This window comes from Rhea americana, unplaced genomic scaffold (assembly GCF_003343005.1).
Source record: "Rhea americana isolate MKP2758 unplaced genomic scaffold, rheAme1 scaffold_193, whole genome shotgun sequence".
Lineage (NCBI taxonomy): Eukaryota > Metazoa > Chordata > Aves > Rheiformes > Rheidae > Rhea > Rhea americana.
The window spans coordinates 186324-209022 of NW_028186072.1; the positions used below are offsets into that span (position 1 = coordinate 186324).

Consider the following 22699-nt stretch of genomic DNA (forward strand, 5'->3'; position numbering starts at 1 on the left):
AAAAGTCTTTTTTTCTCGTTTGCTAATATATAAAATGTATGCTGTAGGTGACCCTGCTGAGCAGGGAGGTTGGACTAGATAATCTCCAGAGGTCCCTTCCARCCTYACTGATTCTAAAATTTAATGAAAATACATGAAATTGAAATAACTATTTTGAAATAACTGAGAACATCCTGGTCAAGATTCAAGTATTTGTCTCTTTCAGAATATTGCAACTAACTCCTAATTTGCTGCAGATAATCTGCCTTTACTGGCTCGGACTTTTGTTAGTGCACTGAAACTGCGGCTTCAATCCCCTTCCATTTGCTGGGCAGGTGACTGGACACTGGCACAAGTTGCTTCCAGAGAGGCTCTGGAGTCTCCATCCTTGGAGATATTCCCAGTCTGCCTGGAGTGGCCCTGAGCAACCTGCTCTAGGTGACCTGCTGGAGCAGGGGCTGGACTAGATAAGCTCTGGGGGTGCCTTCCAACCCTGACCATGCTGTGAATAAAACAATGACCGTGTGCACGCGCACATCTTTCTTTACAAGATTTTACTTCTTTGTTTGGGTCATTCTTATTAGTCTCTTCTTGCCAGCTCTCATCCCATTCTTCTAATTAGCAGATTCAAATTCAATTGTATTCTCAATACAATTGCACTGTATTGAATATAAGCATGAATAATCTTGCCTGTAGGAAGCTGACTGAAAAATCCTTCTGTAACCAGCAACTTCAAATGAATCTCATCGTACAAATCAGCGTCTCAACCTGTTGGGAACTACCTATGTGTGTGTTGGAGGGGGTCTTGCATAGGTCCTTGCTAATGAAAGAGACAAAATGGAACTAAAAATAGACTGTGCAGAAAAATATTATTTACTGAAAAGCAGCTAATAGCAATTAACCAGAGATGACATTAATTAYTGTATCAGAGAGCAGCACGAAAGAAGATCCACACACCTGTAGAGAAGAAAGAGCATTATTTGAGTTTTTACTGACAATTAGGATGTGGATTCACAGCAGGAGAGTTTTGAAACCTTTTTGATTAAAAATACCAGATGCCTAGCAGGGATGATATTCTAGCGCTTGTGTTTCCGCAACAGGTAAAGGCAGCCTAAAGCTCTATCCAAGTAATTAATTTTACTTGATTGTTCTCACCGAACTGCCAAAGACGTAGAAGATTTCTGACACTAGTAAATTCCCTTACTTTGAAAGGCATGTCTTCATTCCACTGCTTCCCACAGGCATTGCAGAAGTACTATGTTAGGACAAAAGATGCATAGGAAGAAAGTGAAGAAAGGTGTTCAGATAACACTTAAAAATCTGTGTGTGGAATAGTTTTTAAACAGAGAGCAAAATCTCTTCTTTATGGAGCACATTTAATAAAATGATCACGGGAAACATGAGACTTTTCTCACTCATCATATCATGCCTTCTTCCTTCAAGCCCATTACAGAAACAGCTCCTCCCCTTGTCTCAAGGGCAGCTCTTCTCCCTTAAGCCTCTGATTCCGCCAGTAGCTTTCCAAAGCTGCAGGCTCTGAGGTTATGTAGAGTAACCATACACTAGATCAACTGAAAGCAAATCAGAGAGGAAAAACAACCAAGCCTGTCAGACAACAAACACAGAGCACTAGTGCAGATTTCTGAAGCTTCAGCAACGTACAAAATGTAGTTGGCACATATAATCCAAGTAAATTGTGTAGCAGATGAGATGTCGTGCTGTTCACGGAGGGAGTTTCACATCTCTATCTCTTCATGAAAGAAATACTCTTCCCCTCACACTGAACTGCACAGAAATGGGCAAGACCTTTCTCAAACCTTTTAATTCTTCTTACAAAGTGACCCAAAAATGCCCGGTCAACTAAACAGTGCTGAAAATAGCAGAGCATTTCTTACATCTGCTGCTGCTGACTTGTCCTTTCTGGCAAAAACAACACACCAAAACTGCACCTGCATCATTTAAAGTTTAGGTTAACAGACAGAAATGCAGCGTATTAAAGACGCTCTTCCCAGAGCAGTGAAGTGAGAAGAGGCGCACTGCCAAGGCGGGCACGTGCTTCGGCACGGCACCTCCGCACCGCCTGCACGGCCCAGCCAACCTGAGTGCCTCTGGGTGCTTCACGTAACACTAACAGGAGGAGCCCAGCAGCCCCAGTTTTGCCATGGGGCAGATGCCTGTGTGTGCGCGACGGGCAAGCCTGCGTAGCCCAAGTGGAAACCCGTGCCACTTCAAGGTCACTCGTCCTGGCCATCTCCCTGGCTGCTTGCAGCTCAGGCCAGCCAACMTGTGCTGCGATCACGCCCTCGGATTTCAGGGTAGACATGGACGCTCCTGGCCTCCTGAAAGACACACAGGTCTTTCTATATTGTTTTGTAAGAGCGAAGGAGAATCTAAAACAGCAGCAACTTCTGTAACTTGCTCCCTGTTTCTATGCTAATTTCTAAAGGTAGCTCAGAATAGACTACTAACAAAATAGTTTTGAGAGCTCAAAGACAGCATCACCCCTATGCATCAGGCTATTCATCTTGTGGTCAGTAGGATGAACAGCCAGCCATCTGAGAAGCTTTTCCATTGAACTGCCTTCCCACAAATAGGAAACCACTGACAAAATCACCATTCCTTACAGCGTACTGGACTTACTGCTCCCACACAGAGAGCTGTGTATTTCACATATACCTGGGGACCTTAACGCTGGCTGGCTGTTCTTCATCCTGCAGCCGACTTGATACAATCAGGAAATTCTGATATTGATCTTTTTGGAAAACATAGTGCCATTTACTGATTGGTTCAACATGGAGAGATTCACACCCCCATTTATTACTCACATATCCAGCCACAGCATTTGGCCTCCTGGCTGTCAACTGCGGCAGGGCCAGCAGCACACTCCAAGAATTTCTAATCTGCTCCAGGATTTAGTTAGGCCTTGCAAAGCAAGACAATTTGTGAGCTAAAAAGCCTCCAGCATCCTAAATAAAGAGTTCCACTGGTATTACAAAACCTAAGTCCTGTCTCTTTGTTGCAAGAAACAATACATTTATTATAAAGTCATTTGATGTAGGCACCAGTACAAGCTGGGCACTGGCCTTCTGGAGAGCAGCTCTGTAGAGAAGGACCTGGGAGTGCTGGTGGACAACAAGTTGACCATGAGCCAGCAATGTGCCCTTGTGGCCAGGAAGGCCAATGCTATGCTGGGCTGCATTAGGAAGASTGTTGCCAGCAGATCGAGGGAGGTGATCCTGCCCCTCCACTCAGCCCTGGGGAGGCCCCATCTCAAGWACTGTGTCCAGTTCTGGGCTCCCCAGGACAAGAGAGATATTGGAGCTATTGGGGAGAGTCCAGYRTAGGGCTAYRAAGATGATCAGAGRGCTGGARCACCTGCCCTATGAGGAAMGGCTGCRAGAGCTGGGCCTCTTCAGCCTGGGGAAGAGCAGACTGAGGGGGGATCTGATCAGTGTGTACAAGTACCTGAAGGGAGGGTGTCARGGGGACRRGGACAAACTCTTTTCAGYTGTCCCGTGTGACAGGACAAGAGGCAGTGGGCAGAAATTGAAGCACAGGAAGCTCTGCCTGACTGTGAGGGGGAATTTCTTCCCTATGAGAGTGATGGAGCACTGGAACAAGTTGCCCAGAGAGGTAGTGGAGTCTCCTTCTCTGGAGATCTTCAAGGCCCGCCTGGATGCAACCCTGTCTAACACGCTGTAGGTGACCCTGCTGAGCAGGGAGGTTGGACTAGATGATCTCCAGAGGTCCCTTCCAACCTTACTGATTCTATGATTCTATGATCTCTCCTCAGTCGGGAAATGGCACAGCACTGTGTGTGTCTTTATTTCAATGTAGTGCACATTGACTTGTAACATTAACTCAGTGTGCACTTTATACGTTGGAGCAACAGAATCCTGCAGACTGGTGTCAAGAGTTAGGCTAAGGAAGCAAAGGGATCATTGGCTACATCACACGTCCAAGTGTGCTAATCCCCTGTTGCTGGCTGATGTATGCGATGTGGTGGGAAGTCACAATTTTAGCTTTGCTACAAATGTTAAGACATCTTTGCTTCTTCAACATTATTACAGCAATGGTCAACAGTACYGGATCAAGCACACAGTCACAAAGCTGTGTGATAGCTTGTGGTGTCCTCCTCTCCCTTTTAAACATAACTACATGGCTAATAAATATCCTGATCGTTATGAATGGTCTCTCTAGCAAAAAATACCAGAAATCTCTTGCAGCATTGTGGATGACAACACTGTAGTCACAAGCTACAGCAGCTTTCTTACCTCTCAAAAGCAGGAGTACCACCTGTTGGCTAACAGAGATAGTCCTCTGCATTTACCTCAAATAATATAAAATGACCATAATAATCCACTTGGCAGTATAGCACATGCTGTTAAAAACCTAGAGGGGATTTTCAAAATCAGTAAGAAATCGAAATAAAAAAAAATCATCATTCTAACATTACAAAGGCATGTCAAAAAGCTTCATTAATGATTATTTGCCAAAGCTGCCAAAATCTTTAAAGCTTCAAAGCACTGGAGTATGTTGAACTCTTTGGTGCCTCTGAATACAGCTCTGATGTAACCCATTTGCTGGGTGCCAGACAAGTCCGGAAATTCACGGCCTCATTTCCTGGAACCTCCTTGGCAGAACCAAGCTGAGCTCGGTGCTCGGTTCTCAAACTGTCATTTCAGTCTGCGAGAAAACATTTTTATAGGGAGTTTACATTGCTAGTCACTACAATTCATCTTCTGCCAGTCCTCAGACGTAGGGCAAAAGTTAAACATCTAGATACTGCGTTGTGCCAGCCCATGCAGTGAAGGAGCCCAGAAAGGGATTTTTCTGTTCAGACTGTAGCAAGCCAGTGAGCTCCTGCTCTGCAAGGAGAAACCACACGTGAATCCTCCTCTGGATCCTCACATACCATTCCTTCTACAGCCTCTTTTGAGCCCCTTATCTTTCCATTCATGAAAATATATTTACTGAACAGAGCTAGGGAAGTAGAAAGCAACCTCTGAAAAGCACTCCCTTTTTGTGCCCTTTCACACATGGTGAAAGATGGCTCCTGTGCGCACACGGGAGGTGCTGGGACATCTTCTCTCTATGACCCCTTTTGAAGCTTTCCCACTGGCATTGCCTCTTACTGCTCCTACTTCCATGGGGCTCTTGAGCAGCAGGTCTCTCTTTTCCTTTGGAAAGCTGAAAAGAACAAATCCATAAAAAAATAAATTTCACTCTTTCCAGAATGACAAAACAGCCCGTTCTGCACATGCACGGCTTTCTGTTCTACAGATTTTAGGAGCTAAATGGGGAGGAGGACAAAGAAAGAAATGAGTGCCSCAGGGAGTGAGCATGCATGCAGCATCCTGCTCCGAGGGCCTGCCACTCCGGCCAGCAGCTGCAGCCAGGAGCGGCGGCAGGGAACTGGCAGCTGCCGCTGGGCTGGCAGCAGCTTTGTGAGTGGCCTGAGGAATTTGTGAGCGGCCCCCTCCTTTGGGCGCCAGGCAGCCGCTGCACATGCTCTGCGGCTTCCCCTTAGACAGGCTGCACTAGAAAAGTAATAGCAGCAGTGAAGAGTTAGAGCTGGAGGAACAGCATTTACTAGTGTGGACCCCAAGGGATCGGCTCCTGAGCTGCCGGGGCTCACTACTGCTCTGGCTGCTGGCAGGAGGTTCACAGAATCCTCTTACCAAGTACGGAGTTTACAGATTCTTCTCCTCTCCTTGGGTGGCAAATATGTTGTTCCCTAAAAGCTAAACTAGCACTGAGAACTGTATTAATGCAGAATGATACCATCCTGCTGTACATAGTGCAGGTGCTAGGTGGCACAGAGCGTAAGCTGGGAACCCAATTAAGCACAGCACAGCTGCAGGGTGTTGGGCGCRTTTTTGTTTCAAAGTGAAATGTGGCCGGCAGGGCAGCGAAACCAGACCTTGTGTTAATGGTACAACTGTTTTGAAGCCAAATTTGTTCTTGTCCTGAAGCAAGAACAGGGCCAAAGGGAGTTAAAATAGCTAAATGCACTGCTAGCATGCTCATAGTTATGACTAAGCCCATACCAGATAGCCCACTCGCTTCCCACACCCTCCTTCGTTATGCTCTGAGCTCCTGATGAAGAAGGAGAAGGTATGTGAAAGATGCGAGATTACTGCTCAGGGCAGGGAATGCTGTCCTGAGCTTAGTGGCTCTGGCATATGCAGGTCACATAGGACAACACAAACTCCCATAAATTCAGGGTAATGGAAACTGAATATGGCACAAGAAGTTTACATTTGTGCAGTTTTCAGACTCAGGTCTGAACCACAGAAGTCAAATGCGGCCATGACATGAGCAGGTAAAAACTTTCAGACACTGTAGTGGAATCATCTCTGTCTTTCACCCCTGTTCAGCACTGACACATGCTCAACATRGAGCATGGATGGATATTCACTGGAGGCAATGGGAATAATCACATGCATAAAGATAGGTAAGTGTTTTTGCAAGAGCTGTAAATGAATGGAATTTTAATGGTTGCTTCAAACGCAGCTAGATGGTGCTGATGGTGTGAACGCAGCTTCAAAATGTTTTTATGAACTTTTGTTAATTAATTTTGCTAATTAATCTTCTTTAAAGTTTTTATATATTTAGTGGGAAGAGGTTAAAGGGCAAAAAAATAAAATAAAGCAAATTGTTATTGGAAACCATGTTGTTAGAAATACTCTCATGTAACATTTTTTTGCAACTCTACTCTTTTCAGGCATCCAGTTTCATTTTCTTATCAAATCTCTCTTTTACTAAACCCCACWATATGATAGCATCTATATTCATCTTGAATTTGGTCTTTCTGCTAGAACAAGACTGACTTACTAAGGTGCTACTGGTGTAACTGGAGAGCTATTCAACTTACATCTTGTTTATATATGGGCAGAAAAGTCCAATTATGTTCTTGTTAAAATATTAGCCTACAGTCTATATTAGCCAATAGTCTATATTAGGCCTACACCGAACTGCATTTTCAATAACCTAATAATGTTTAATAACCTTTTCCTAATAACCTTTAATTTGGCAGCAATTATAATAATATATCTATTAGTACTGTTTTGAAAATTGCTGTTTTTGTAAAATGTAACTAAAAATGTTCAAAAATAAAAACATGGAAGAAGAGGACCTCAAATTCTCAGTCATTACAAACATTAAACACCTTTTATTCCATTAATTTCACTAAGATAGTATGTTTAAATTTAAAAAATCCTAAATAACAGCATATTTAGTAAAACCAATATAGAAAAGCTGCAGAGGAAAAAAAAAACAAAAAGCCTGCCATTAATGTGAGGCTTTCAAGGCTGCTTATAAAAGAAGTTAAGTCCTTTGTGAGCACATCCCCCTTTGAGAAATCTGCTCTGATCCTCTAGAGTCTACATTTTGACCTAAAGGCTTTAAAGGTGTAGTGAGTCTCTCTTACTTCGCCACCTACAACATCTTCTCCGTGTTCCCATCTGYCTTCCACATTAGCTATTTCCTCTCACTCATTTGCCTCCAGACTTGGAGGAAACAGAGAGCATTACTCTTCACTTTCTTGCATCTAGCCAACCGATGGCACAGACACTGCTGATATTCCTCTGAGGTCATCTAAGTGTGAGGATTTTCGGCAGCTTTCTTTTTGTATTGTACACAAATCACTGAAATTTCAAAACATTACAACACTACTGCACTCTAATAAAGCATCAGAAAAGTTCAGTCAACTCGTGTCATTAGCCAGTAACAAACGTACTTCTAACCTGCTGCCAAGAAACATCATACTGTATTTCTAAATACAGTATAAACAAATGTTACCCTGAACTAACCGCAAATTATGGCACAATCCCAAAGGCAAAAGGACTGCAGACATGAAATAATAATTTCACAAAATGATTATTTTGTGGAAGTCACCATTTTCAAAGGTGGGTAGAACTGTAAGTGTAGCATTTACAAGGCTACTGGTCATGATGGTGAGCAATATCCTTRACAAAATTTACTTAGTTCACATATTTTTCCTGAGGGAAACAGACTATTTATGTTCTCTAAGGAAGCTGATGAATAATACTGTGTGAAATACAGCATCATCAATGGAGTTCTCCCTAACAGAAGAAACACATCCTTTGCAATTGTTAAAACTGCTTGTTTCCTTAAAGCTGTATAAAGGAAGCTACATACCTATTTTCTACAATATGAGTCATTATACAGAGCTGAATCTTAAGAAATAGAACAATACAGAAACAATCAAAAAGAAACCATCTCTGGAAAATCCACAAATTGGAGGCATTCATGTAAGACATGAATCTGATTTTATTTTCATTCAAAGGCAAAGGCTGCAGGTTATAGAGCTGGGATCACAGTTGAGAACAACCTCATGTGCTCTGCTTTTTTCCTCGGTGAAGCACGGACACGACCTATTATGCAAACCAAGGTATACTGAGACTTAATCAGTGATAATTGCTCTAGATTTATACACAGCTGCAATACACAAATTGGTCCTTTAACTGCTACGATAGCCAGTAAGACACAGACCAGTTCTGTAACTGTTAAATCTGTTCCTTTATACCGCCTCTTCCAAGGATAGCAATATGCAGAGACACATGGCCATTTGTGCTCTGCTCAATGCTAGTCCAAGGAAAATACGAAATGCTCTTTGTTTTTTTTTCATTAAGACTCTACTCTCTATTAGCTTTTTGGTTATCCTAATCTAAAACAATGGTTGATCTTGACATAAAGTAGCTACTAATTGTATGTGGTAAAAATGTGGATGCATCAAACTACAAGCACTTGAACAAGCTAAGGGCGCATCCTTAGCATTACCTGCCGCAGCAGCTCCTCCTGCCGCATCCTGATGCGCTCCCGCTCCATCTGGATCCTCTGAAGCCTCAACTTCTGCTGCTGCTGCTGCTGCGTGGTCAGTGCACTAGGCACGTTCAACAGCCCGGGCTGCGTTTGCGGCTGTGGGGCTGGTGCCGGGCGGCTCTGCTGTGGCACGGCCGTGCTGGCTGCTATCTGGTGCTGGTGATTCATAACTGTGCGAAAGAACAGAAATCACTGCTGGTGAAGGAGAACCGCACTTTGAGATAACAGAGGACTAAGGACACATGGTGTGCATTTACAGTGAGCACAGAGTTATTATTAATACCAAGATGATCGAAATAACCACTCCACCTGGCAAGATTTGATACTGATAATTGCTTAATAAATAAGCTGTAATATTTCATTTGTAAATAAAACATGCAAAATAATAATACAGTAAAATAAATTATATCTATATCTTGTTATGTTCAAATACTTACCTGATATGCACGTTTTTAACTGAAAATTCCTTAATGATTGCGTGTCTATAACATGCAGTAACCTAACTAAAATGTTTTCGACATTTATACTTTCTCTATTGACAGATCTGAATTAATTGTAGTAGAAAAAAAGAAGCAGCAGCACAAATAACAAGGATGGTTTTACAAAGTGCTGTCTTCCACTGCTGTGAAGGGGATGCACACCTCTTCCAGTGACACAGAGGTGGGAGATGCTCCATCCCGGATAAGCAGCGAAATGGGGAGGAGATTCTGCTCACCGGCGGCTATCACCTTCCCACGCTGCCCTGCACAAGTCACAGTCTCTGCACTCTCATCTATAAACGAGGGGTTAAGGTTAATTTCCTATCTCAAGGAAGCACTGTAAGCTTGAGGAGCTCACACATTAGAGTGAAAAAAAAAAAAAAAAAAAAAAAAAAAGGCAGCATTAGAACCATCACTGAAGGAAAAAACCCCATTACCTAACAAGATCCAGCGACAAGCTGGATGGCCAGAGGTTAAAAAAAAGCAGGATTAGAAAGATGAACTGGCCACGAACAGCAGCTACAGTGAACCATCTTTTCATGTTGTTCTTCCTTAACATGGGTTCACCTCATTTTTCAAAGTAGGTGAAACAATAAATACAGGGAGAAGACAGTTAAATGGAATTTCTAACACATTTATTACAAAAAGAAAAGAAAAGAAAAGAAAAGAAAAGAAAAGAAAAAAAGTAATTTATTGGCACTTGCTAACTTTTCCCAACAGATGTTTTTGTCTCTTTTGAACAGAGTGCACCTTTTTTCCAAATGGCTGCAGACACTTTGTGTTTTGGGCTGCAGTCAGTGGAAAGTTAGCCATCCGTGTTTATAATATAAGAATTATTACAGTAAAACATTGTACAACTTACAAAAATCTTTATCAATCTTGTATTGAAAGAATAGTCCAAATTCATTGCTACTTTTAGCAGTTACATCAAGCCAGACTAAATTTAATGAGTTCTTAAACGCGAGCCAGTACAAAATTAATCAAACAAAAAAGGCCAAGTTAAGCCCCAGCGTAACTCCTCTCAACATAGATCAGATAGGCCTGAAACTACAATTCATGTTTTCATTTTCAAAATGAAAAAGGTCTAATAAACTGGAGATCAAAATGACCGATAATTTTAGGCCTGATTTAACACAACAGGGGGATTTTTATATCTTCCATGATATCTGGAAATGCAAGCAGCATATTGTGTAGTTAATACCTTCTGAAAATGACCAAGTGAGCCTTCTGCACATTTCATTAACATCTGAAACCTTACCTGCGGGAGTATTCAGTCACGGAGATGACCCTTCCTTGCTAGGACATTCCCAGAATTAGGCTGGGAGCACCTCCGCAGAAGGCACAGAGGCATGGGGAGCTTTTCCTAAGCAAACCTGATCTACATCCATGCAAATCAGCTTGACTCTATCACTTGCAAATAGAAGAAAGCTGCTCAGACAGCAGCATTATTTAAATCAACAAAGTCTTTTCTTGTCAAATTCAGAAACTATAAACCAAAGCAGTCTTTGTGCAGTGGCACAGTCAATCTGACAGTCATGCCACAAAGCCAAAATTTCAACTGTTGCCCTCAGCAGTAAGGACAACTTGGTTGTGGAGGCAGAACTACCCCTTCTCTCAAGAGAGGCTTCCCTCACAGCACCAGGCTGGGACAAACCAGGAAGAAAAAGAGACAAAGATGGAAAACAGCATAGCCTCTGCTCGTTCCTCCGTTTTATTTGTGAGTAAAATATATCAGTTCCCAATAACACAGTCTAAGGCCTTTCATGAACCTTGTAACCCTCTTTTCTCCCACACTTTTATGCTTCCAAAAAAAAAAAAAAAAAAAAAAAAAACCCACACACATACAGTGCCTAAAGCCAGTCTAGATTTTGAGTGGCAGCCATGTACTTCAAAAATTCATTGACATTTTTCAATGTTTTGCTAATGAGGCAATAACATAAATAAAAAAGCTCTTCTCTTCCAGCAAGAACAGCCCAGATAACTAACATTCTAGAAGGGGCACAAGATCTTTCTTTCCAAAGGGCTAAGACTTGTATCTTTCTTTTTATCTTTCACTCACTATTGTTCTTATCATACAAAAGCTGAAAGCTCAACTTAGTTCCCCATTTCTCAGACACTGATATACTTACATTGTGTACATGTCTGACCCTGAAGGGTAATCTGGCCTTTCAGCACTGCATAAAATGAGAGAAAGGGGATGAACAATACAGATAACTACAAAACAGCAAACTTTTTAACAAGGTACACATTCAAGGATATGGATTAATGGTTACACAGCCTGAATCAAATATATGATATCTATATGATGCAAAATGCTGATCTGGAATTAACTCACTCTGCCAGTCCAAAGTTAAAATTTTCTGAGTGATTGACTGTGCTAGCAGGCTTTACACCTCATCATGCTGTCTGTCCTCTCACAACAGAAATACAGCAGGGACACAGGCACTGGGCAAGCATCAACTTTGCCCTGTCCTATTTGGCAGAAGTGTTTACATGTGCTCCCATCAGATCTGAATCAAWTTTTTCTCTGGGTGACCCAGTAATGCACAGCTCCAGTAATTAAAGACTGCAAAAMCATGATCTAAGAGTACAGCTGCGTATTTTAGCTTCAGTGGCAAATACAGCTCAGTAAGTAATCCAAGAGCAGTTCTGCAGTAACATAACCCTTCCACTGATTCATTTTCTGCATGGTCCAGAAGCAGCTGCATCCGCACAACTGACATCATGAAACCGGAGCACGGTCTGTTAYCAAGTCTTCCACGCCCAGCTGCCTGTTCCTGCACACATGCTGCCTCTTTGCAGGGCTGACAAGCATTTTTGTGGCCACATGCAAAATAAAAAATCCAGTTCCCAGCCAAAGTCACTAAGTAGCCATGGAAAAGCTTGTGCTGAACCAACCTAGACCTRCAGGTGAGGAGGAGAAGCTGGCTGCAGTCAACACGCAACTGTGTCAGCACTGATWAGGGGCAAAACCCTGGAAAGGCTAAAAAAAGTGCACAGCTGAGGAGAAAGGCAGGGATGAGACCTGGGTGCAGGAACTAAACCACTTTCATAACAGGAAAACAGTATCTAGAATGACACTTTAAGACTTAATGGGGCTGGTCTCTTCTCATTCACACTAAGTAACTTTTTTAAGTAAAATTAAATAAATTTTATCAATTTAAAACTGGCGTTAAACTTCCAAGACCATGAACATTTAGGCAGGTACTTAACTCTTATAATGTAAGCATGTGCTTAAATCTTTGGCATGCCAGGGGCTGAGTGACAGGGTAATAATGCTCAGGGTCCGTGCTGGCTGGAGGATTACCTCAACATAGCAAGTTCTCCTTAAGAAAATGGTTTTCATGTAAGCAACCCATGCAAATGACAGAACCTGGCAAAGTTAAGTGCAGATTCATAGCCTGAACAGCACGTACAGGGTAGGCTCAGGGCAAGGGCCTGAACTGCAAAGCAGTTTGCCATGGAGCGATCTGTCGCCTTTGCTGTGTTAAGTTCTGCAGAGAGCACATCCTGCAGCTCTTCATCTGCTGACCGGTACCCACGCTGCGTCACAGGCAGAACTACAGCTGCCAGCACAGGGACAACACTGCAACACCAAAACGCTGAGGGACATTCATCCTAAGACTTCTCCAAGTCATTTCTTCTTATGGGGTCAGCAGCATATTTTGGTTCAGTCAATTCTAAATCTAGGAGAAAAAGCTCACTCTTCTTTCAAGCAGTACTATCCATGGGTATGTACTATCAAGGAACTACGTGAGGCTCAGTAGCGTCAACGAAGTAAAAACTCCCCTGCCTGACATTAGGGGTACAGAAATTACAGCACACTGATTCTCCCACAGGTGAAGTGCGTCAGTGTGCAATCATACTGCTAAGAAACAATAAATATCCATTCTACTTCCAGAAAAAGTGATTTACATCATCTCGCTTTGGTGAAGACATAGCTAGGGGACAGTTTTGCAGGTGGTCTCAGTGCAGCAAACACACACAAAGGCATGGGGCCACAAGAGCCTTCCCCAGCCAGCTCCATCACCTGCCCCAATCAGCTCCATTCCCCTTCCTCCGGGGCCTCTCTCTGCAGAGGGCTTGTGCATTTTACTRCATAAACTCCAGTTTATACATTAATTGATAATGAAATATACTTTTATAGATAACTACTTGCATCTTTCCAGAATTTTTGTTTTTAATATAATCAATACCATCAAAAGCTATGGTCACTTTTGTATGATATAAATACAAATGTGCCAATGTACTAACACTTTTGATCACTAAAATGATCTCTTTCTTTTTTTCCCTCTCCTCATTCTCCCCCCCCCCCGTTCTTCTTTCTGTGCACAACACCATATTAGTGTTTCCAGTTCTTAGCCCACCAAGGGGTTATCTACTTGGGCAAAAATCAGCATCCTGGCGCAAATCTAGCCTCCTCAGAAGAGGTATGGAAGAGTAGGATCATAAAGTTTTTACAGGACCAAGAGTTATCACTGCTTTTCCCTTTTTACTGTTTGAGTTCTTTAAACAAAAAGAAAGAAAAATATTTTGAGAGTAGAAGGCAGGTAGCATTTCCTAAAAGTAGAGCTACAGAAACATGCAGAGGGAAACAAATAGAAGGCATAGAACACCTTTAAGCATGTTTAACATGGCTGATATAGGCTAGATTTCAAATTAATAATAGATCTTTAAATAGACCATTTGAAAGGAAAATAATCTCAATAATGCAAAACTATCCTTGTGCTACATATGTGAGTTTATTTTGAGAAGAGTCTTTTGCCTAACTGGGTTTGTTACAGTACTTTTCCTGGAACTACCCCAAATTATTACTGTTTCTCTATCACCATTCTTGACTGAGCCATAGAGTTGAACATGCTATAGTAAGACTTTTTTGGTACACAGCTGATACCACTGTCACTGAAGGTCTGAAGGAGCCCAGCGAAGTCAAAGAGAAGTCTCATGTGAACTCCAGTGAGCAACTTTATGAACAGTGACATATTGTAAAGTCTATTCCTTATGATATAATCATAATSATATGGTACTTTTGCTGTCACATTTACTTGATTTTATTAATGCTTGTTCTGACTTATATTTGAATTCTGAATTTGTATTTGAATGCTATGAGGAGTATAACAGAATTTGGGCTAGAAAGAAAAACCTGCCATTCACATTCCAACTAGCCAACATGAATGCCAACTTCAGTTCAGTGACGCTCACACAACAAATTGGTGATGCTTTAACAATTCTTTTCAGCCTGTTTTTCAAGGGAAACAAGACCTGAGCGCTGTTTCTGAGCAGCTTAAAGGTAACTAAGAAAAGGCAACCAGCCTTCAGTAAGCTCAAATTCACCAGACAGGGTTTGGCACTCCCCTTGGAACATTTCTAAGGTTCTGCAAACAAATGGAAAACCCCAAAAGCTCAAACTCACCTCTGTATAGTAAAGGAGATCAGATAGGACTTAGCAACTGAAAAGCATTCATCCATCCAGTAGACAGATTCAAGGTGGGGTTTACAATTCAGTTCCCTTGTRTGAAACAAATTTGTTTTGCAAAATCATAGAATCAGTAAGGTTGGAAGGGACCTCTGGAGATCATCTAGTCCAACCTCCCTGCTCAGCAGGGTCACCTACAGCGTGTTAGACAGGGTTGCATCCAGGCRGGCCTTGAAGATCTCCAGAGAAGGAGACTCCACTACCTCTCTGGGCAACTTGTTCCAGTGCTCCGTCACTCTCACAGGGAAGAAATTCCCCCTCACRGTCAGGCAGAGCTTCCTGTGCTTCAAYTTCTGCCCACTGCCTCTTGTCCTGTCACACGGGACARCTGAAAAGAGTTTGTCCCCGTCCCCTTGACACCCTCCCTTCAGGTACTTGTACACACTGATCAGATCCCCCCTCAGTCTGCTCTTCCCCAGGCTGAAGAGGCCCAGCTCTCGCAGCCKTTCCTCATAGGGCAGGTGCTCCAGCYCTCTGATCATCTTTGTAGCCCTACACTGGACTCTCCCCAATAGCTCCAATATCTCTCTTGTCCTGGGGAGCCCAGAACTGGACACAGTWCTTGAGATGGGGCCTCCCCAGGGCTGAGTGGAGGGGCAGGATCACCTCCCTCGATCTGCTGGCAACAGTCTTCCTAATGCAGCCCAGCATAGCATTGGCCTTCCTGGCCACAAGGGCACATTGCTGGCTCATGGTCAACTTGTTGTCCACCAGCACTCCCAGGTCCTTCTCTACAGAGCTGCTCTCCAGAAGGCCAGCGCCCAGCTTGTACTGGTGCCTAGGGTTATTTTTCCCTAGGTGCTGGACTATGCACTTGCCCTTGTTAAAATGAAGCAAGCCTCTTCAATGAACAGCTATTGCACAATTTTTTCAGCTCAAATGAAAGTGAATAAAAATGTGGAGCTAAGATCAAAACCTAGAGTATGCAGCCAGTCTCGATACAGTTTTGCAGCCCATGGAATTACCACCATTTAGTTCACCTCTCAAATTGGACCTATGTAAATTTCTTTCAGTAGTTAAACAAGCAATGAATGAATTCTTTATTGCTTTTCTTTGCTTTTAAAGTACTAATATTCTAGTGAATTTGGTTTTCTAATATTGTAGGAGACCTTTCTGTTGATTACTCTGCTGGATCCTAAGCAAGGATTATTCTGCAGGCAAGAAGACCTACAAGTTGCAGAAGCCAAAACATGTAGGTGTAAATTATTTCTGACGTATGTGCTGAACCGATTGTAGCAGCTTTTATTATTTTAGTGTCAGAAGTGTCTGGGTGCAGCTGTGGGTCTTCTTCTCTACTCTGTCTATAGGCAGTCCAGTGCCAATTCATAGGAACTGGCCAGCATCGGGTGTCAAGCAGCACAGTCTGATGAAAAACACATGTTTATAGAGGTTTTTTAAAAAAATACCCTAAAACAACCCCCCCAACCATATTACACTTTTGATTTAGTCACGACACTGTGAAGAAAAAAAGACTAGGCTCCCCTCCTTCTCTCTTTCTGCCTCTGCCAACAAAGAACTGCTTGTTTCATTTATTTCCCAGAAACAGTATTAGCCTTCCAACAAGGTCAGCAAAAAATGCTGCTTTTCAGTTCGGGTGCATTCTGTTCCAAAAATCTGTAAAGTATTAAACCAAAAAGTTGTACTATCCCAGTGCACAGAGAGTCCTTTCTTCAGATTTCTGGGCTGAAAATAGCTATACAGAAATTTCTCAACAGTTTTAACTGGTAAGTTCTATGATAGGCACATTTAACTAGTTTCCTGTCTTCAATGCTTCAAGCCTAAAAAAACCTCYACAGGTGTATCATCAAAGCTATCAATTAATAGAAAATTCAAGATTTACTCTGTAGGCACTTAGGTCTCTTCCTTTTAAGAATATCTGAATAAATAACAATGAACAAATAACAGTGGGGGCTGCCTGATTGAAGAGACAGCCTAAATGCTAATGACCAATTTCTGATGACCATTATTATTTAAAATAATTATTACATGTCATTTACTTGTAATTCTTTTGTGGAATCTTTAGCTTTTGCATTTCATTCACTTGGAAACTATGCAAACGACATTCCAAAATTATGTAATAAAACACCCATTCCCACAGAACGTGCAGATCCTTTCCACTGGTTCCAGCTTTCCTAAAAGTCTTATTTCACTAGACAGAAATAGGTCCCAAAATTATTCACACTGACCACATCTGAATTGTGTCAGCTCCTTTCAGGATATCCCACAATTATGAATGACCTGTAACAGGAAGCCTATCCACTGTGCAAGTGGTGTACGGATACGGGTTACAGGTGAGGAAAAGTGTGTCCCTCTCAGTATTATCTATTTCTACCCAAAATTCCAGCCAAAGCAAACCAAGTCTCACAAAGTCTAGACCATTCCATGTATGTTAGTTATCACTAAAACACAAACTGCCTGTTTTTAAACACCTTGGAATTTTGTGTGTTCTTATCTCCAGGGACTCACGTTGACACTACTACCAAAACTGCATTTTATCATCTTCAAACAATAGCAGCTACACCTCTTTTATCATGGCAGGATATGGAAACTTTGGTTCATGTGTTTATTGCTCTTAGAGAGGATTACTGCAGCTTTTTATTGGTTGGATTTCCTGGCTGATTAAAAAAATGAAAGCAGGTGCAAAGTGCCATAAACCCAGGTCATGTCCAGAACCAATCAAATTACCTTGAGTAATACAGCTTAAGGCTAAACTTCTCAGATTTGTAACACAAACAGCCATCAGTGTAAGGTGCTCTCCACTTTAAATTCTATTGTTTAATGCATAATGTCTTTCACTATCTAGAACCAGTGTATTTTCTTGCTAGAACTAGCCTCCTCTAATCACTTGACTCATGCTTGCTGGTAAATCTTGATAAAGGTATAAGTTTCTAACGGAAGGAATTTTATCTTCTTCGGTAGAAAAAATTAAAATGATTCTTCATCTGCAGTTTAATACAATGAGTTAGTATGATTGAACTGTTAGCATCAATGCACACACTGATACCAACGTGATTAAAATCAGTATCCCCATTGATTTATGCCTGAATTACTTTCAAAATGGAGATAATGTTATTAGCTTCTACCACAGATGTGCCATGAAGTTTTATTTTTCTTATACTCTATATTTACACTCTTTACATGTGATCTAATCAAGTGAAAGACGTTATCAAGTGCAAACAAAGGCATCCATAGCACCCGTCTCCCTCTGCCAGAAATTGTTCTCTATTCTTAAATTTGTATTACACATTCTGAAATTCTACCACCTAGTGTTTATGATATAGCACCTACTTTTTTAATAATACCAGCCTTATATCTGGTAAATGYATGAAAAGAATTGCACCAGGTCACAGAGGTTTTCAAGACCTGGCAGGTTAAGTCCTGAGTAACCTCATCTGATCTCACAGCTGACTCTGAGAGTTAATTAATCAATTAATTACAGATTAATTATTCTATGATGCTGCAACCTTAAATTTTGCAAGGCCCCAGTCTTCAGCAAGACTTTGTGTGGGAAATCATATAGTTTTCCTCCCTATCCCAGGGTAGGCACTTYTGCCTTTGTAAGCTCATAACATTGCTGCCCACCTTTCAGTAGCTGTCTCTTGATTCAGTACATTTGCATGAATTCTCAGTTTCTTAAAATACTCCTATAAGGATGCCACTAGCACATAATTGTTAAATAAGGAGCGGCATAGGCATAGATTAAATGGTCTGCTCCAGATACAGATGGAGTATGAGAAGACTGGAAAACTCAGGAATTACAATTTTAAGCATCTTTACACTATTTTCTTTCTTTCTCTCTCTTTCCTGCCCCCCCCCCAGCAAATATACATATTGAGGTCATCTTTACAGAACCTAAGAGAACGCACGGTTAAGAGGTATTATGTCAGTGTTTGGAAATAAGAGCCATCCAGGTACATTTTCTTAAGACAAGGTTAGCTGGGCCAAGAAACCATGTACACTAAGACAGTAATTTACAAATTATTAACCTAACAAGTTATCAACCACAATAGATTATGAAGAATAAACAGGACAGGGAGAACAAACGGCAAGAGAAGACAGCTCAGCACTAATGCATAAGGTGTGGGARCTACATAAACACAGCTCTGCTCTGGGTCCCTCTGTTTCCTCTCCGTGGCACTTCTCTCATGACAGCCAGCTCATATATGACAGCAGCTTTTAAGAGCACTTGCATCTATTGATTACATATCTTAGGCAAAGACAGCTGAGGCATCCACGGTCTCTCCATGCCAGAAGTGGAAAACACCAAGTGGTGAAGTCAAGTAGAAACCCCATTTCTGCTATTGCTGATGCTGGACTCTGAACAGTGAAAACAGAGGCAAAGATGATGGCACCGGAGGAAGCACAGGGATGTCCAGACAGGTTGAATTTCCTGAATTCAGTTGCACTGAACACACACTTAACCACAGGATCTAGTTAGACTTAATGTCCCTATCCACTCCCAAATAAACTCAAAAGCATTTTACAAAGTGACAGAGGGCCAAAAACTCTCAAACCACCGAACTGTAGGCACAACCTAACACACAGCTGGTCACTTGGATAGGACCTGGAATAACTGAGCCTTGCAATGCCTACCTGCTTCTCACAATTTTATCAGTTGACTTAGGAAAAGATACCGCTTCTCCCTTTGCATCTTGCTGCACTTAAAACAACAACTCTACACATCAAGTGGAAATGTGTGAGAGCACCTCACGCATCTGTGAAACTACCCCTACACACACTTTAATTGCCTTTTCAAGGTTCTTTGTCCAAAATCTCTCCTCTCCATAAGCAGAAGGTGTTTTCTAGTGCCTGGCACCACTGACTCACGCCTGGCAGCTCTTGCGCTGACTTCCTTGCTGCAAGGTACTTAGAAAAAAGCAGGACACAGCAGTTGTCACTGAACATCACAAGTTAACTTTCTCTGGGAATTACTTCAGATGTACAAAAGAGGAAGAACATATTTTCTCTTAAAAGACAGTGAAGGAAGAAGATGATGCAGTTTTGGAACTTCAAGCACTGTCCTATGTAGGCACATGATATATACACAGGAAACTGAGGGCCTGAGGAATGGATCAGCTACGGCTGCAGAGACTGCACTGCAGAGTTGTTACTCCATGGGCTATACACATGGCTAAATAACAACAGGCTCCTGCATAAAAGCACACGGCAAAGTCCATTAGACACAGATGAACAGAGAGTTCCTATAGGCCACAGCAGATCTGAAGTGTTTCTGAATTCTTACGCCACAAGACAAATATTCGCTTATTGTAAGTAACTTTTCAGTAACTGAGTAGGACAAAAGCTGGAGGCAGAAAAGCATTCAAATTTCTACTAAGAAGGGAAGTAGTTGTCTTGATTTTGAAGAGGTTAATTTCACAAGCAGAAGGCACTGCAGAGGTAACAGTCCCTCAAATGTATTGGCAGTCCATATAATTTTAGAGTACAACTGGCAATGTTACATGAAAAATATGTAAATACATACCTTAAACAGGAAAGGAGAGCTTAAAGAGAAACAAACCTTGAACATCTGAAGCTCTTGCTCAGCAGAAGAAATAAAGTGCAGCTTTAAAAGCTTTCAAATAATTTGTAGAGAAGAATTCTTGTCAGTTTTGAGAAGGTAATTAAACAATAGCAATTGGTGTGATTCATCAGTGAAAATCTGTATTTATCTATTCTAATCATCTTTGGAAGGAGGATTGAAAAAAATCTAAACAAGGTACTTAAGACACAAATAGACACTGAACAGCCATTTATTGCAAATCCAACCAGTATTTGTTTTATGGCCTTAATTCTAAATTGACTGTATAATGATGCATGCCACTTTATTGAGAAGGCCAAGTTTTTTGCAGTCAGAGTCCATTTTTTTTCTTAGAAGCTCCTAAGTAACTTAGGCATAGAAATTCAAGCTGCTTTATACAGAAAACAGAAATACTACAAGAAGTTTTTATTACTTTATATTAAAATAGTTTGCAGACTCTTAAACTTAAAAAACATTTAAATGAAGGCCAGATTGTGCCCACCAACTAGAGGAAGRGTGCAATCACAAAAGAAATCTCATTAAAACAGTCTGAAGGCAACAAGATGAAAATAAAGGGTTTTTTTTGAGTGCTGCATAATGTAGAATAGAGAAAGACTACAAAACAAGGAGCTGATCATCTGAAGTACTTAATTAAAAATTGTTGCAAAAAGTAAAATTTTGTAAAGATCTAATTCTTTTCCCTAAACTTTTGTACACATAGCCAAAAACCATACTCTGCAACCTTCTTGAACCAGCGACCACCACTAATCAATCCCATTGGAAGCCAAGCTCTTCCAGGGAGAGRAGTAGTCATTCCAGTCAGGCAGCAGCATGGTGATTAGCCTGGCTACACCACACAGCGATGGCTCTCTCCTCCCAGCAGCACTCACAGGAGGTCTGCAGAGCTTGGTCCCTAACCAGGAACCTAGGCTAGATGCCTAACATGAGGGTGTGCAAGTACCCTCCCACAACACTTTTTTTTTTCTTTTTTTTTTAATAAGATCAAACTGATAGAGCCCACTTACAGCTTACTTTTAGGCAGTATTTTATCGATTAGCTGAAAAAGCCTAATTGGTATTTTCAGACAAGGCAGAAAGTAGATGCACATACAGATTCAGCATCAAACTAAGTGGAATATATGTAGCATTTATGAAGAGCCAAGAAATGCAATGCTTCCAACCTTCTTCAGAGACCGATCATTTTCCCTGCTCCACTCCAACAAGAGAAAGTATCGTTAGTAGAAGACTCTGGTTAGCATTGTTCTTTCTGTCTAATAACTATCTTGGGGGGGGGAAGTAAAGTGTTTAGAAAGGATGACTGGGTAAGTCTGAATATTTGCTAATCTGCAACAATGTTTTCAATATCTGAGACAAATTTCCCTTACCYTTCATGAAACTTTACCGACTTCTGTGGTCTTGTGCAAGTGAGTGCAGAAACCTGCCTAGCATATATTAGTTTTATGTAAATATAATTAGCAGCTTATCAAGATACATCAAAGAAAGGAATACCTTCAAATACCTTTATTATATAACATTTACAAAGCAATGCTTTAGATGTTAGTGAGAAAATCAAACTGGTAAAATTATAGAAAAACAGAGATGTCTAGCTCATGAATGGACAACATAAAACCACAGTTAAAAAAGTTTAGAAAAAGGATAGCAAATTTCTTAAGATACATCTATGAATTTCAGCAAACTTTCACTGCATGTTTCTGTCTCAAGCACCAGCACACTAAGATATGGTAYCACTTAGTCACACTATTTGCCTTTGATAGAATGTCAGTAAGTGCTTTGTACACTTCCCAGCAAATATAGCTGGAAGGAGGTTATAAACCAAAGGAATAAGCTGTACAGAACAGACCATATTTTCCATCTCTCCACAAGAATCATAGCAAAGAAAACACATGTGTTAGTAATTGAAATGCAGACCAGAATTCAGACCTGGAATACTTAAATCCCTTTCTTGTAGGTGGCACATCTTCAAAAGAAAAACTTACTATTTTTTTTTAATTCCTACAATACCAAAAAATGCTAAGGCAACAGATAGATCCACAGTCTTCATTTGCTAAAAAGGTATGAACCAGCTCTAGCCAGAAAGGAGGTTTAACTTGTTATCCAGTTTCCATTTTTCCTGTGATGTCTGSAGGATGTTGGCACAACCACTTCTGGCTTGGAGGCCCGAATGCTAACCCAGTGAACTGCTCAATTYGGTGTCTCAGCACACCCAAGAAACCAGGTTCAGCAGTAACACTGTGAATATCACAACTGACCAGAAGAGTATATCCCTTCCTTTTAACCAAGATAATTTAAAAACAGAGACATTCTAATTTAGCACTGGAAAATGTACTCATGTGTAGTTTAAACTGTGAAGTATTCAGAGGTCACTGTAACCTGCTCAGAT

The 22699-nt window shown here is 41.3% G+C and overlaps 1 protein-coding gene across 3 annotated transcripts in view; it reads right to left on the bottom strand.

Annotated features, from left to right (window-relative positions):
- Positions 1–22699, bottom strand: part of WWTR1 (WW domain containing transcription regulator 1) — a 74985-nt gene that overhangs the window by 7600 nt on the left and 44686 nt on the right. For 2 of the 3 annotated variants that reach the window (XM_085302818.1, XM_085302820.1), the window contains exons 3-4: positions 11435–11479; positions 8785–8996 (exon numbers count right to left, since the gene is read on the bottom strand). In XM_085302818.1, coding sequence (XP_085158944.1) covers positions 8785–8996; positions 11435–11479 — 257 coding nt within the window. The remainder of the gene's footprint in view (positions 1–8784; positions 8997–11434; positions 11480–22699) is intronic. The other variant, XM_085302819.1, reaches the window with a different exon arrangement.